This window comes from Ruditapes philippinarum, unplaced genomic scaffold, assembly GCF_026571515.1.
Source record: "Ruditapes philippinarum isolate M1 unplaced genomic scaffold, ASM2657151v2 ctg2878_1_1_1_1, whole genome shotgun sequence".
Taxonomy (NCBI): Eukaryota; Metazoa; Mollusca; class Bivalvia; order Venerida; family Veneridae; genus Ruditapes; species Ruditapes philippinarum.
Window position 1 is genome coordinate 58915 of NW_026856901.1, and position 15102 is coordinate 74016.

Below are 15102 nucleotides of genomic sequence, written 5' to 3' on the forward strand. Positions count from 1 at the left end.
CATTTCTAACCCTTTTAAGATGTTGTCAAATTAGCGATGTTTTCTCAGGATTCAAAAAATCTATTGTAAAAATGAAATCTGGTAAAGGGAATAGCCTCAGTAGCAATAAAAACAACAAAACTGAATGAAAACTACAGACTAAGAATGATTCAGTCTGTTCGTGAGAGATAATCTCGAAGTGCAACAACTCTCTCACGTCCCTAGCCCCAGCTAAGGCGGTATTGAACATTCAATATTAACGTACCCGAAGGACCAGAGAAATATAAAAAATTTTACAGCTGCCATTTGACAATTTACACCTGCTGTAAAGCATAAAAATGTGAAATTTGGGTAATCACGTGGAAGCAATGAAATTAACGGTTATTTCTTTATTTGAATTTTTTAAAAAAAATACATACTGTTTGATGAGGGATTTACTTTTATAGTATTAAATTTTCTATAGGAATAACAACATGTCGAACATAAGATATTTAAAGCTAACCTATAGACTGGTCTGTGCTCGCGGTGAAAACTATAAACAAAGACATAATGCACCTAAATAAGCATTAAACTCATAACATGTTTTCTAATTCTTTTTTTAAAATTCTAGATGTGACCACAATTTTAATACCACCAAAAATTATAGATACTTGGACGTTATTATTAAGATTGAAAAGTTTATTTTATTTTAGATCAGTTTGGATATTACATAATCACAAATACGTATATCATTTTATATGAATCTGAAACAACACTATTTCATTCATTTGCTGTTAATCAAAGACATCTTAAATAACTTAAATATTAGAATAGTAACATCACATATCAAAAAATAAAGATATTTGTACCCTACCTTTCAAATGTTCCCTGATTGCTGACATAACCATTGCCGGAACTATAAGAATAAAAGGTTATGAACTTAACAAACAATAAATCCAGTACACTTATTCTAGTTTTATACATCACTTTGATAAAATATTTAAACCGTTGAGATACCAGCCCATAATTGTTTATTCTATTTCGAATCTGTATATAATATTATAAATTTATTTAACAATAAAGAGGCGTCTTATACTTAATTACATTTGCACCAACATTATTCCAATCATTTGTTGTTATCAAACGTAAAATGAAAATTCGAAAGGTCGTGTGCAAAATATCGAAGGATTGGCTGAACAATTTCCTTGTGTTGAAATTGTAAGAAAAAAACAAGCAGTAAGTAGAAATAAAGTGAGATAACCCTGAGATGTTTAAATAATAGTGTAATATTATATTTGATTATGTCCACTGGGAAATCAAATATAATATCCTTTTTTAATGAGTAATAATCCACCAGAAACATATAAAATAGGAATTTCTACATTTTATAAACTAAGGTATTTATAGCTTACCTCTTGACAACTCGCTGTTCTCTGATATATCTCTTAGTATTGCCCGACCTTAAAAAATATATATTATATTCTAGTTTATACCTGACTATTACATTCATTTAAGTGTACAATGTGGATTGTTAAATTACTGTTATTAGAAGCATACGTGAGACAGGCGTGTACTCATCGCCAAAGCTTCTTAAATTTCATCAGAATATTTTTGTTCCGGAACATCTTATTCTGTTTGCGTACAACCTTCATAAATTATTGAATTACATATAGATTCTATGTAAAAATGATTTTGAAGAAATGACCATTAGGTTATAAAAAACATAATTTTACTGTCGTTAATTCTTAATAAATTATGTTATCTCATATAGATTTATAATTGTTTATCAAAGGAAAAAGAAGTTGTGTAACAAGGCAATATGTTCACGTGTACAATGTTGATATTTTGAAACTGTAATACAAAAAATAAATAAAACCAGTCAGTCATCTAGGCTTAAATATTTCAATTAATATATTTTTAGTCATGACAAATAGTGCTTTATCAGTCAGATATTTTTCATAATTTCTTAATAATGAATATGAAATATAAATATGCAAGTGGGCGGAGTCAAAACTCATGTTTATTTTAAGGGACTTCTTTCGCCATTTTATTTGACAAATCTGAAAAAAAAAACCCCATTTTTTTGGTGAATTTTGTATTATATTTGTACGTAGAATGATAGAAAACTAAGAAAATAAATCCGAACACCGATAGTTTTAATTCAGTCATAACTCTGTTAAGACGTTTACAGAGTTGTTTACGTGACGTCTTAATGTAGCGCTAAATATCGCGTACAAAACAAGACAATAATTTTCTTGCATCTCAGACAGGATAACCTACCGTTTACACTGGTGCTAGAAATTTCTGTCTTACAACCCCATGTAAGACAAGTCGCGTGCTTTAAATGACGTCCTTGACGCGCGTCTTTTATGAATGAATAGCGTTCTTAGGATGACGTCATTTGTTCGTTATGAATGAAGTTGTACGTTCATACGCTACTATTAGAAAAAAGTGTGTATGAGAATATCAGTTTTCATAATTCCTGTTCCGAAAATAATTGGCATGTAATATGCAAGAAAAAGAATCAAACACCGGGTGTTGGTACAGACGGGAATATCTAGCTTTAGGGTAACTGTTTAGCGGAAACTCGGCAGAGCCTCGTTACCGCTGTAAACAGTTGCCCTCGAGCTAGATAGTCCGGTCTCTACCGGCAGCCGGTGTAAGATTCTTATAATATCACTGCAAGCTGTACAATTGTAGTTGCGTAGCAAGCAAGGGGTTCAGTCATAACTCTGTTAAGACGTTTAAAGAGTTGTTTACGTGACGTCACAATGTAGCGCTAAATATCGCGTTCAAAACAAGACAATAATTTTCTTGCATCTCAGACAGGATAGCCTACCGTTTACACTGGTGCTAGAAATTTCTGTCTTACAACCCCATGTAAGACAAGTCGCGTGCTTTAAATGACGTCCTTGACGCGCGTCTTTTATGAATGAATCGCGTTCTTAGGATGACGTCATTTGTTCGTTATGAATAAAGTTGTACGTTCATACGCTACTTCTAGAAAAAAGTGTGTACGAGAATATCAGTTTTCATAATTCCTGTTCCGAAAATAATTGGCATGTAATATGCAAGAAAAAGAATCAAACACCGGGTGTTGGTACAGACGGGAAAATCTAGCTCTAGCGGAAACTCGGCAGAGCCTCGTTACCGCTGTAAACAGTTACCCTCGAGCTAGATAGTCCGGTCTCTACCGGCAGCCGGTGTAAGATTCTTATACTATTACTGCGCGCTGTACAATTGCAGTTGCGTAGCAAGTAAGGGGGTTCGTAACCATTTTTCTTTGATAATGAAATTAAATAAAAATGTTATTTTTTATCGTTTTTCGTGAAATATTGTGCGATAAAATGCCACATATTTTCACGAGCCGGGTCGGCGAGAGAAAATAAGTGGCCTTTTATCATGTTTCGTGAAAAAATATTCTCTATTTCACTCGAACGAAAAAATATCCTCTCAGTATTCTATAAGTATATATAAGTATATCTAAAGGTTTAGTCAAATTTAAAAGTTTTGGTTTCAATATAGGCTAAAATTATGTTGTATTATAATAAGTAACACTAAAACACATTGAATTAATCATCAGAAAAGGTATCTAAAATATCTGAAAATACAGTTTTATTTAAATTTATATCATTTTCTTTGTTAGTCTCCTTTAATCCTAACCCTTTTAAGATGTTGTCAAATTAGCGATGTTTTCTCAGGATTCAAAAAATCTATTGTAAAAATGAAATCTGGTAAAGGGAAGAGCCTCAGTAGCAATAAAAACAACAAAACTGAATGAAAACTACAGACTAAGAATGATTCAGTCTGTTCGTGAGAGATAATCTCGAAGTGCAACAACTCTCTCTCGTCCCGAGACCAAGCTTAGACGGTATTGAACATTCAATATTAACGTACCCGAAGGACCAGAGAAATATAAAAAATTTTACAGCTGCCATTTGACAATTTACACCTGCTGTAAAGCATAAAAATGTGAAATTTGGGTAATCACGTGGAAGCAATGAAATCAACGGTTATTTCTTTATTTGAAAAAAAAACAAAAAAAACTACATACTGTTTGATGAGAGATTAACTTTTATACTATTGAATTAACTACAGGAATAATAACATGTCGAACATAAGATATTTAAAGCTAACCTATAGACTGATCTCTGCTCGCGGTGAAAACTATAAACAAAGACATAATGAACTTAAATAAGCAATAAACTCATAATATGTTTTCTCATTTTTTAAAAAAAAAATTCTATATTTGACCACCAAAATTGTGGATACTGGGACGTAATTGTTAAGATAGAAAAGTTTATTTCATTTTAGATCAGTTTAGATATTAGTTAATCACAAATACGTATATCATTTTATATGAATCTAAAACAACACTATTTTATTCATTTGCTGTAAAATCAAAGACAGCTTCTTAAATCAATCTGCTATTAGAATAGTTACCTTATATATCAGAAAATAAGATATGTAGCCTACCTTTCAAATGTTCTCTGATTGCTGACATAACTATTGGCAGAACTATAAAAATAAAAGGTAATTATGTACATAACAAACAATAAATCCAGTACACTTATTCTAGTTTTATACATCACTTTGTATAATTTTCAAACCGTTGAGATACCAGCCCATAATTGTTTATTCTATATGTATCTGTATATATTATAAATATATTTAACAATAAAGAGGCGTTTTATACTTATATACATTTGCACCAACACTATTCCAATCATTAGTTGCTATCAATCGTAAAACAAAAAAATTGAAAGGTCGTGTGCAAAATATCGAAGGATTGGCTGAACAATTTCCTTGTGTTGAAATTGTAAGAAAAAAAGCAGTAAGTACAAATAAAAGTGAGATAACCCTGAGATGTTTTTAAAAATAGTATCTTCATTTGAAAGTGTAATATTATATTTGATTATCTCCACTGTGAAATTATCAAATATAATGTCCTTTTTTAACGAGTAATTCACAGTAGAAATATCTACATTTTATAAACTAAGGTATTTATAGCTTACCTCTTGACAACTCGCTGTTCTCTGATATATCTCTCAGTTTTACCCGATCTATCAAAATAAATATTATATTCTAGTTTATACCTGACTATTACATTCATTTAACTGCACAATGTGGATTGTTGAATTATTGTTATTATAAGCATACGTGAGACAGGCGTGTACTCATCGCCAAAGCTTCTTAAATTTCATCAGAATATTTTGTTCCGGAACATCCTTATTCTGTTTGCGTACAACATTCATAAATAATTGAATTACATAGACCTTCTATGTAAAAATGATTTAGAAGAAATGAGCATAAGGTTATAAAAAACATAATTTTACTGTCATAAATTTTTGATAAATTATTTTATCTCATATAGATTTATAATTGTTTATCAAAGGAAAAAGAAGTTGTGTAACCAGGCAATACGTCAAGTGTACAATGTTGATATTTTGAAACTGTACAAAAAAAAAATAATAAAACCAGTCAGTCATCTAGGCTTAAATATTTCAATTTATTTATTTTTACTCATGAAATATAGTGCTTAATCAGTCAAATAATTTTCATATTTTCTTAAAAATGAATATGAAATATAGATGTGAAAGTGGGCGGAGTCAAAACTCATGTTCATTTTAAGGGACTTCTTTCGCCATTTTATTTGACAAATCTGGAAAAATACAAAACAATGTTTTGGTGAATTTTGTAATAAATTTGTATCAAGAATGATAAAAAATGGTCTTACTAAGAAAATATATCTTAAAGCAATGAAATCAACGGTTATTTCTTTATTTGAAAAATAAAATAAAACTAGAAATGTGTCCATAGGACACGGATGCCCCCACACGCCACTGTTCTGTCAATCTTATGACTCTAGGTGAAATATTTTTTGGACTTCATGTGCCACAAGTTGAAAACTAAAAATCAACAAAGGGCCATAATTCTGTTAAATTTGGTCGCAGCAAAAATTCCTTCCTTTACTACCATCTACACATTAAGGTTGTTAATCCCTGGAAGTTTAAGCAAAATCTGCCATCCGGTTTAAGAGGAGTTGCGTTCACAAAATTTCTACATAGTATATAATGAAAAAATAAAAAAAGGGCCATAATTCTGTCAAATTTGGTTGCAGCAAAAATTCCTTTCTTTACAACTATCTACACATTAAGGTTGTTCATTCCTGTAAGTTTAAGCAAAATCTGTCATCCGGTTTAAGAGGAGTTGCATTCACAAAATTTCTACATAGTATATAGTGAAAAAATCAACAATAGGCCATAATTCTGTAAAATTTGAGTACAGCGAAAATTCCTTCCTTTACTACCATCTACACCTGAAGGTTGTTCATCTCTGTAAGTTTAAGCAAAATCTGCCATCCGGTTTAAGAGGAGTTGCGTTCACAAAATTTCTACATAGTATCTAGTGAAAAAATCAACAAAGGGCCATAATTCTGTTAAATTTGGTCGCAGCAAAAATTCCCTCCTTTACAACCATCTACACATTAAGGTTGTTCATCCCTGTAAGTTTAAGCAAAATCTGCCATCCGGTTTAAGAGAAGTTGCGTTCACAAGATTTCGGGACGGACGGACGGACGGACAAGTGCAACGCTATATGCTCCCACATTGTGGGGGCATTAAAACTACATACTGTTTGATGAGATATTAACTTTTATAGTATTGAATTTACTAATGTACTACATGTACTACAGGAATAATAACATGTCGAACATAAAATATTTCTAGCTTACCTATCGACTGATCTCTGCTCGCGGTGAAAACTATATACAAAGACATAATGAACTTAAATAAGCAATAAACTCATAACATGCTTTCGCATTTATTTTTTTTAATTCTAGATGTGACCACAAAAATTTTGGATACTGGGACGTTATTATTAAGATTGAAAAGTTTATTTTATTTTAGATCAGTTTAGATATTACATAATCACAAATACGTATATCTATTCATATATATATATGAATCTAAAACAACACTATTTCATTCATTTGCTGTTAATCTAAGACAGTTTTTAAAAAAAAATAAATCAGCCATTAGAATAGTTACCTTACATATCAGATATTGAGATATTTGTAGCCTACCTTTCAAATGTTTTCTGTTTGCTAACATTACCATTGCCGGAACTATAAAAATAAATGTTATTATGAACTTAACAAACAATACATCCAGTACACTTATTCTAGTTTTATACATCACTTTGATAAAATTTTCAAACCGTTCAGATACCAGCCCATAATTGTTTATTCTATTTCGAATCTGTATATATTATAAATAAATAAAGAGGCGTCTAATACTTAATTACATTTGCACCAACATTATTCCAATCACTTTTTGCTCTCAATGGTAAATCAAAAATTCTAAATGTCGTGTGCAAAATATCGAAGGATCGACTGAACAATTTCCTTGTGTTGAAATTGTTAGAGAAAAAAGCAGTAAGTAAAAATAAAGTGAGATAACCCTGAGATGTGTTTAAAAATAACATCTTCATTTGAAAGTGTAATATTATATTTGATTATGTCCACTGTGAAATTATCAAGTATAATATCCCTTTTTAATGAGTAGTAATCCACCAGAAACATATAAAATAGGAATTTCTACATTTTATAAACTAAGGTATTTAAAGCTTACCTCTTGACAACTCGCTCTTCTCTTATATATGTCTTAGTATTACCCGACCTTAAAAAATATATATTATATTCTAGTTTATACATGACTTTCCATTCATTTAAGTGTACAATGTGGATTGTTAAATTACTGTTATTGGAAGCATACGTGAAACATGTGTGTTTGTTTGTTTGTTTCATTTTACGCCTTTTTCAACAGTATTTCAGTCCTCATCGCCAAAGGTTCTTAAATTTCATCAGAATAGTTTGTTCCGGAACATCCTTATTCTGTTTGCATAGAACATACAAACATAATTTTACTGTCATTAATTCTTTATGAATTTATTATCTCATATAGATTTAAAACTGTTTATCAAAGGAAAAAGAAGTTGTGTAACCAGGCAATACGCTCAAGTGTACAATGTTGATTTTTTGAAAATGTACAGAAAAATTATAAAACCAGTCAGTCATCTAGGCTTAAATATTTGAATTTATTTAATTTTACCCATGGAATATGGTGCTTAATCAGTCAAATATATTTTATATTTTTTAAAAATGAATATGAAATATAAATATGAAAGTAGGCGGAGTCAAAACTCATTTTCATTTTAAGGGACTTTTTTCGCCAGTGTATTTGAAAAATCTGATAAATACAAAACAATTTTTTGTCGAATTTTGTTTTGAAATCTATATAGAATGATAGAAAATGGTCTAAGTAAGAAAATAAATCCGAACACCAATATTTTTAATTCAGCTATTATTGCTGTATAGACGTTTAAAGAGTTGTTTATGTGACGTCACAATGTAGCGCTAAATATCGCGTGCAAAACAAGACAATAATTTTCTTGCATCTCAAACAGGATTATCTACCGTTTACACTGGTACTAGAAATCTTTGTCTTACACCCCCATGTAAGACAAGTCGCGTGCTTAAGATGACGTCCTTGACGCGCGCCTTTTATTAATGAATTGCGTTCTTGTGGCGAAATAGACCACTGACTGTCACTCCCTCCTGAGGTTCCGGGTTCGATCCTGGGTAACACCCTTGGGATTTTTCAGAAACACTTTCAGTGTTTCCCACCTACCTAGAGGTTTACTGGTACGAAACCTAGGTAATCCTCGCATGTATAAGTGCTTTACACTGGGCATGTAAAGGAACCAAGGGATCTATTTAATAAGAGCAAGGGACTGGTTCCCGGAAACCTTTGTATCTCATAGCTTTCTCTAGAGTCTGTTGAGGTAAGGACCCTACTGGAAATGAGTGCTTGCACTTTTGTAGATCTATGTTCATACGCTACTATTAGAAAAAAAAGTGATGAGAATATCAGTTTTCATAATTTCTGTTCCGAAAATAATTGGCATGTGATATATAAGAACAAAATGATACAACGGCTGTTGGTACAGACGGGAATATCTAGCTCTCGGGTAACTGTTTAGCGGAAACTCAACAGAGCCTCGTTACCGCAATTAGCAGTTACCCTCGAGGTCGATATTCCAGTCTGTACCGGCAGCCAGTCTAAAATTTTTATAATATTACTGCGCGCTGTACAATTGCAGCTGCGTAGAAAGCAAGGGGGTTCGTAACCATTTTTCTTTAATTATGAAATTAAATAAAAAAGGTGATTTGTTTTCGTTGTTTTTTTTTTTGGTTAAATATGGTATGATAAAATGCCACATGTTTTCACGAGCCGGGATGGCGAGTGAAAATATGTGGCATTTCACCATGTTTCGTGAAAAAATATTCCCTATTTCACTCAAACGAAAAAATATCCTAATTAGTATTCTATAAGTATATATAAGTCAAATTTAAAACTTTTGTTTTCAATATAGGCTACAAGTATGTGTATTACAAAAAGTAACACTGAAACATATTGAATTAATTATCGAAAAGGTATCTAAAATATCTATAGATACGGTTTTCTTTAAATGTATACATTTCCTTTGTTAGTCTCTTTCATTTCTAACCCTTTTAAGATGTTGTCAAATTAGCGATGTTTTCTCAGGATTCAAAAAATCTATTGTAAAAATGAAATCTGGTAAAGGGAAGAGCCTCAGTAGCAATAAAAACAACAAAACTGAATGAAAACTACAGACTAAGAATGATTCAGTCTGTTCGTGAGAGATAATCTCGAAGTGCAACAACTCTCACGTCCCTAGCCCCAGCTAAGGCGGTATTGAATATTCAATAGTAGCGTACCCGAAGGACCAGAGAATATAAAAAATTTTACAGCTGCCATTTGACAATTTACACCTGCTGTAAAGCATAAAAATGTGAAATTTGGGTAATCACGTGGAAGCAATGAAATTAACGGTTATTTCTTTATTTGAAAAAAAAAACAAAAAAAACTACATACTGTTTGATGAGGGATTAACTTTTATAGTATTGAATTAACTACAGGAATAATAATATGTCGAACATAAGATATTTATTGTTTGGTTTTATTAACCTGTCAATTACATACTGATTACCCGGTCGATGCGCACAGTATATTAATCTTCGGTAGATGTTCGGTACGTTCTGTGAGATGTACGCTGTACGATGAAATTTAATTTAATTTGTATCTCTAAACTAAGTGTACTCAGCGTTATAGCGCAATATGGTAACGCACGAGTTTATAATCTAAGTGCCACACGTGTTTTAAGTTCGAGGCCTCGTTGGTCCATGTTTTTTCTTATTAATACTTTCAACATTATTGAATCTATATAATTATGATTATTTTATGTTGTTCGTTTTTTTATTACGTTTTACTTAATTTTGTTGTGTATATACTCTTTTTAAATAACATGTTTTTTAAGAATTCATGTTTAAAATTAAACGGATTAAACTCAATAAATGTCTTTTCAATGCCGTAAAACACACTTCAAATCTGTACTGCAAAAATAAAGAAAGAGTACTAAAACAATGGCAATAGTAAGGATCGAACCACCGACCACTCAATTATCAGGCATTCTCTTTACCGACTGTCCTATTGTGAATTAACGAAAACCTTCACATTAAGCTGGCGTGACTTTCAATCCATGACTAATATACTTCACATTAATTCTCGTAAACTACACGGACCAAACCGAAGTGAGATCGAATATTTAAATGAGTCCTATAATGTATTCATAATTGACAGGTCAATAAAATCAGACTATAAAGCTAACCTATAAACTGGTCTGTGCTAGCGGTGAAAACTATAAACAAAGACATAATGAACTTTGAATAAGCAATAAACTCATAACATGTTTTCTCATTTTTTAAATTCTAAATGTGATCACAATTTTAATACCACCAAAACTTGTGTGGATACTGGAACCTTATTGTTCAGATTGAAAAGTTTATTTTATTTTAGATCAGTTTAGATATTACATAGTAACAAATATATCATTTTATATGAATCTGAAACAACACTATTTTATTCATTTGCTGTTAATCCAAGACAACTTCTTAAATAAATCAGCTATTAAAATAGTTACCTTACATATCAGAAAATAAGATATTTATAGCCTACCTTTCAAATGTTCTCTGTTTGCTGACAAAACCATTGCCGGACCTATAAAAATAAAAGGTTATTATGAACTTAACAAACAATAAATCCAGTACACTTATTTTAGTTTCATACATCACTTTGATAAAATATTCAAACCGTTGAGATACCAGCCCATTATTGTTTATTCTATTTCGTATCTGTATATATTATAAATATATTTAACAATAAAGAGGCGTCTTATACTTATATGAGCAACGTCACGACAAAACCAACATAATGGGTTTGCAACCAGCATGGATCCAGACCAGCCTGCGCATCCACGCAGTCAGATCAGGATCCATGCTGTTCGCTTTCAAACCGTATAACAAGTAGAGAAACTGATAGCGAACAGCATGGATCCTGATCAGATTAACTCATTATGTTGGTTTTGTCGTGACGCGGCTCACATACATTTGCACCAACACTATTCCAATCATTTTTTGCTATCAAACGTAAAACAAAAATTCGTAATGTCGTGTGCAAAATATCCAAGGATTGTTAAACAATTTCCTTGTGTTGAAATTTTAAGAAAAAAAAGCAGTTAGTAAAAATAAAGGTGAGATAACCCTGAGATGTATTTAAAAATAGTATCTTCATTTGAAAGTGTTATATTATATTTGATTATGTCCACTGTGAAATTATCAAATGTGATATCCTTTTTTAATGAGTAGTAATTATAAAAAATATCGAAAATCCCGATAAAAATATAAAAGATAAATATCTACATTTTATGAACTAAGGTATTTATAGCTTACCTCTGGACAACTCGCTGTTCTCTAATATATCTCTCAGTATTACCCGATCTATCAAAATATATATTATATACTATTCCATTCATTAAAGTGTACAATGTGGATTGTTAAATTATTGTTATTGGAAGCATACGTGAGACATGCGATTACTCATCGCCAAAGCTTCTTAAATTTCATCAGAATATTTTGTTCCGGAACATCTTATTCTGTTTGCATACAACATTCATAAATTATTGAATTACATAGACATTCAATGTAAAAATGATTTTGAAGAAATGACCATTAGATTATAAAAAAATTTAATACCTATAACCTTATGGTCATTTCTTCAAAATCTAGGGTATTTCATGGCCATTATGGCAAGATCTAGGTCATAATGCAATTTCGGCCGCCTTGTTACTTGGCATTATTTTTCCATAATGGGCGAGTGAATGAGCGCACATGCAAAATGACGTAATCAACTCTCAGTGACTTTGAAGATGGCTGCTGACGTGTAATGAACTGTAGTCACGGGCACAAAAAACTTTCAGTTTAAATGACGTAATCAGTCTCAATCAACAAAGCTTAACATTGAAGATTTATAAACCCCAGAAAGGAATACAATAACTCTACCAAAGACAAAACATAACCCTCAGAATTTCCAAAAATGATTTCAGTTTGACTGTAGAAATAAGATCGGATCGATGACAAATGGAGCTAGACATCAGTCTCGGAGGCACAAAAGTTAATACAAACTGGCACTATATGTTATTCTCACAAAAAATAAATAGAGTTTTTATCGATATAAACAACAATAAAACAACATTGTCTCATATTTATTTTGTTTTCTCAAGTTTTCAAATGTAATAAGAGGGTTAAACTGAATGACATATTTTTGTTTACATTGACAACTTACTGTCCGTTTCTTAGAAAGGGCGACAACCAAGATTAGCGGCGATGTCTAATTGCCGTATATCGGACATAGGTATTAAAGACGTTAATACTTGGTTGCTGCCGGCATTATGCTATAATGGCCCTCGAGTCCATAATGTCCTTCGGGCCTGCAGCCCTCAGGCCATTATGCATTATCGCATAATGTCTAGCAGAAACCAAGTATTAACCTCTAAATCATTTTACTGTCATAAATTCTTTATAAATTATTTTATCTCATATAGATTTATAAGTGTTTATCAAAGGAAAAAGAAGTTGTGTAACCAGGCAATACGTTCAAGTGTACAATGTTGATATTTTGGAAATGTACAAAATAATAATAATAATAATAAAACCAATCAGTCATCTAGGCTTAAATTTGAATTATTTAATTTTACCCATGAAATATGGTGCTTTATCAGTCAAATATATTTCATATTTTTCTTTAAAATAGATATGAAATATAAATATGAAAGTGGGCGGGGTCGAAACTCATATTCATTTAGGGACTTCTTTTGCCATTTTATTTGAAAAATCTGATAATTTCAAAACAAACTTTTTTGTTGAATTTGTATTAAAATCTATATAGAATGATAGCAAATGGTCTAAGTAAGAAAATAAATCAGAACACCTTTATTTTTAATTCAGTCATTAACGCTGTATAGACGTTTAAAGAGTTGACGTGACGTCACAATGTAGCGCTAAATATCGCGTGCAAAAAAGACAATAATTTTCTTGCATCTTAGACAGGATTATCTACCGTTTACTCTGGTACTAGAAAACTCTGTCTTACACCCCGATAAGACAAGTCGCGTGCTTAAAATGACGTCCTTGACGCGCGCCTTTATTAATGAATCGCGTTCTTGTGGCGCAATAGCTCAATCGGATAGAGCACTAACTGTCAGTCCTGAGGTTCCGGGTTCGATCCTGGGTAACACCCTTTTTCAGAAACACTTTCAGTGTTTTCCACCTACCTAGAGGTTTACTGGTAGGAAACCCAGGTAATCCTTGCATGTATCAGTGCTTTATACTGGGCATGTAAATGAACCAAGGGATCTATTCAATAAGAGCTAAGGACTATTTCCCGGATTCCCTTGTATCTCATAGCTTTCTCTAGAGTCTGCTGAGGTAAGCCCCTACTGGAAATACATGCTTGCACTTTCGCAGGTTATCCTTGACCGCCCGGTGTGAAAAATCAATCAATCAATTCTAAGGATGACGTCATTTTTTCCGTTATGAATGATACGCTACTATTAGAAAAAAGTGCGTTATGAGAATATCAGTTTACATAATTTATGTTCCGAAAATAATTGGCATGTTATATGCAAGAAAAAGAATAAAACATCGGCTGTTGGTAAAGAGCCTCGAATCCGCTGTAAACAGTTAACCTCGATCTAGATACTGTACCGGCAGCCGGTGTTAGATTTTTATAATATTACTGCGCGCTGTACAATTGCAGTTGCGTAGCAGGCAAGGGGTTCGTAACCATTTTTCTTTGATAATGAAATAAAATAAAAAGGTTATTTGTTTTAGTTTTTCGTTAAAAATGGTATGATAAAATGCAACATATTTTCACGAGCCGGGACGGCTCGTGAAAATATGTGGCAGTCCCGGCTCGTGAAAATATGTGGCATTTTATCATGTTTCGTGAAAAATATTACCTATTTCACTCAAACAAAAAAATATCCTCTTAGTATTCTATAAGTATATCTAAAAGTTTAGTCAAATTTAAAACTTTTGTTTTCAATATAGGCTACAATTATGTGTATTATAAAAAGTAACACTAAAACATATTAAATTAATTATTAGAAAAAGTATCTAAAATATCTGAAAATACGATATTTATAACTTAACTATAGAATTTTCGTTGCTGGCTGATAAACTCCGAACTACAGAATAAGTTAAATCATTGAACGTAGATAAGCAATAATCAACAATTCGTAAGTAAGTTTATACGTAACTTATTTTAAATTTTAAAATGTGAACGAAATTGAATAGAATTACAGCGGTTGTAAGAAGCATGTTATTCTCAATTTCGAAAGTTTTTTTATCGGCATACATGTTTCATACAAAATTGAATGAGTGAAAGTTCAATACAGAATTTATTGAAGGAGTTAAATACAGTTATATAATGCGAGCCTCTGGCTTGCATAATAATCTTTTATTCAACGAGAGTTCACTAAAATTCAGTATTGAACTTATACGATTTTAATATTTTATTGATCATATACCAAAAATAAAGACCGTTTGAAGTGAAAAATAACCATTTTCCATTGATACGCCTATAGTGTAACGCTCACATTTTGGTGTCTTAACGCTATGTTCATTAAACGCAAATGACATCACGTCAAAATATATTCACGGCC

General features: G+C 31.6%; 1 protein-coding gene across 1 annotated transcript in view; it reads right to left on the reverse strand.

Moving 5' to 3' along the window:
• The window catches only part of LOC132748072 (uncharacterized), a 49393-nt gene that overhangs the window by 12343 nt on the left and 21948 nt on the right, over positions 1 to 15102 (reverse strand). Inside the window, exons 5-13 of the mRNA XM_060737617.1 lie at positions 11831 to 11878; positions 11058 to 11099; positions 7590 to 7637; positions 7043 to 7084; positions 6692 to 6721; positions 4974 to 5021; positions 4435 to 4476; positions 1371 to 1418; positions 833 to 874 (exon numbers count right to left, since the gene is read on the reverse strand). Of these exons, the coding sequence (XP_060593600.1) occupies positions 833 to 874; positions 1371 to 1418; positions 4435 to 4476; positions 4974 to 5021; positions 6692 to 6721; positions 7043 to 7084; positions 7590 to 7637; positions 11058 to 11099; positions 11831 to 11878 (390 nt within the window). The remainder of the gene's footprint in view (positions 1 to 832; positions 875 to 1370; positions 1419 to 4434; positions 4477 to 4973; positions 5022 to 6691; positions 6722 to 7042; positions 7085 to 7589; positions 7638 to 11057; positions 11100 to 11830; positions 11879 to 15102) is intronic.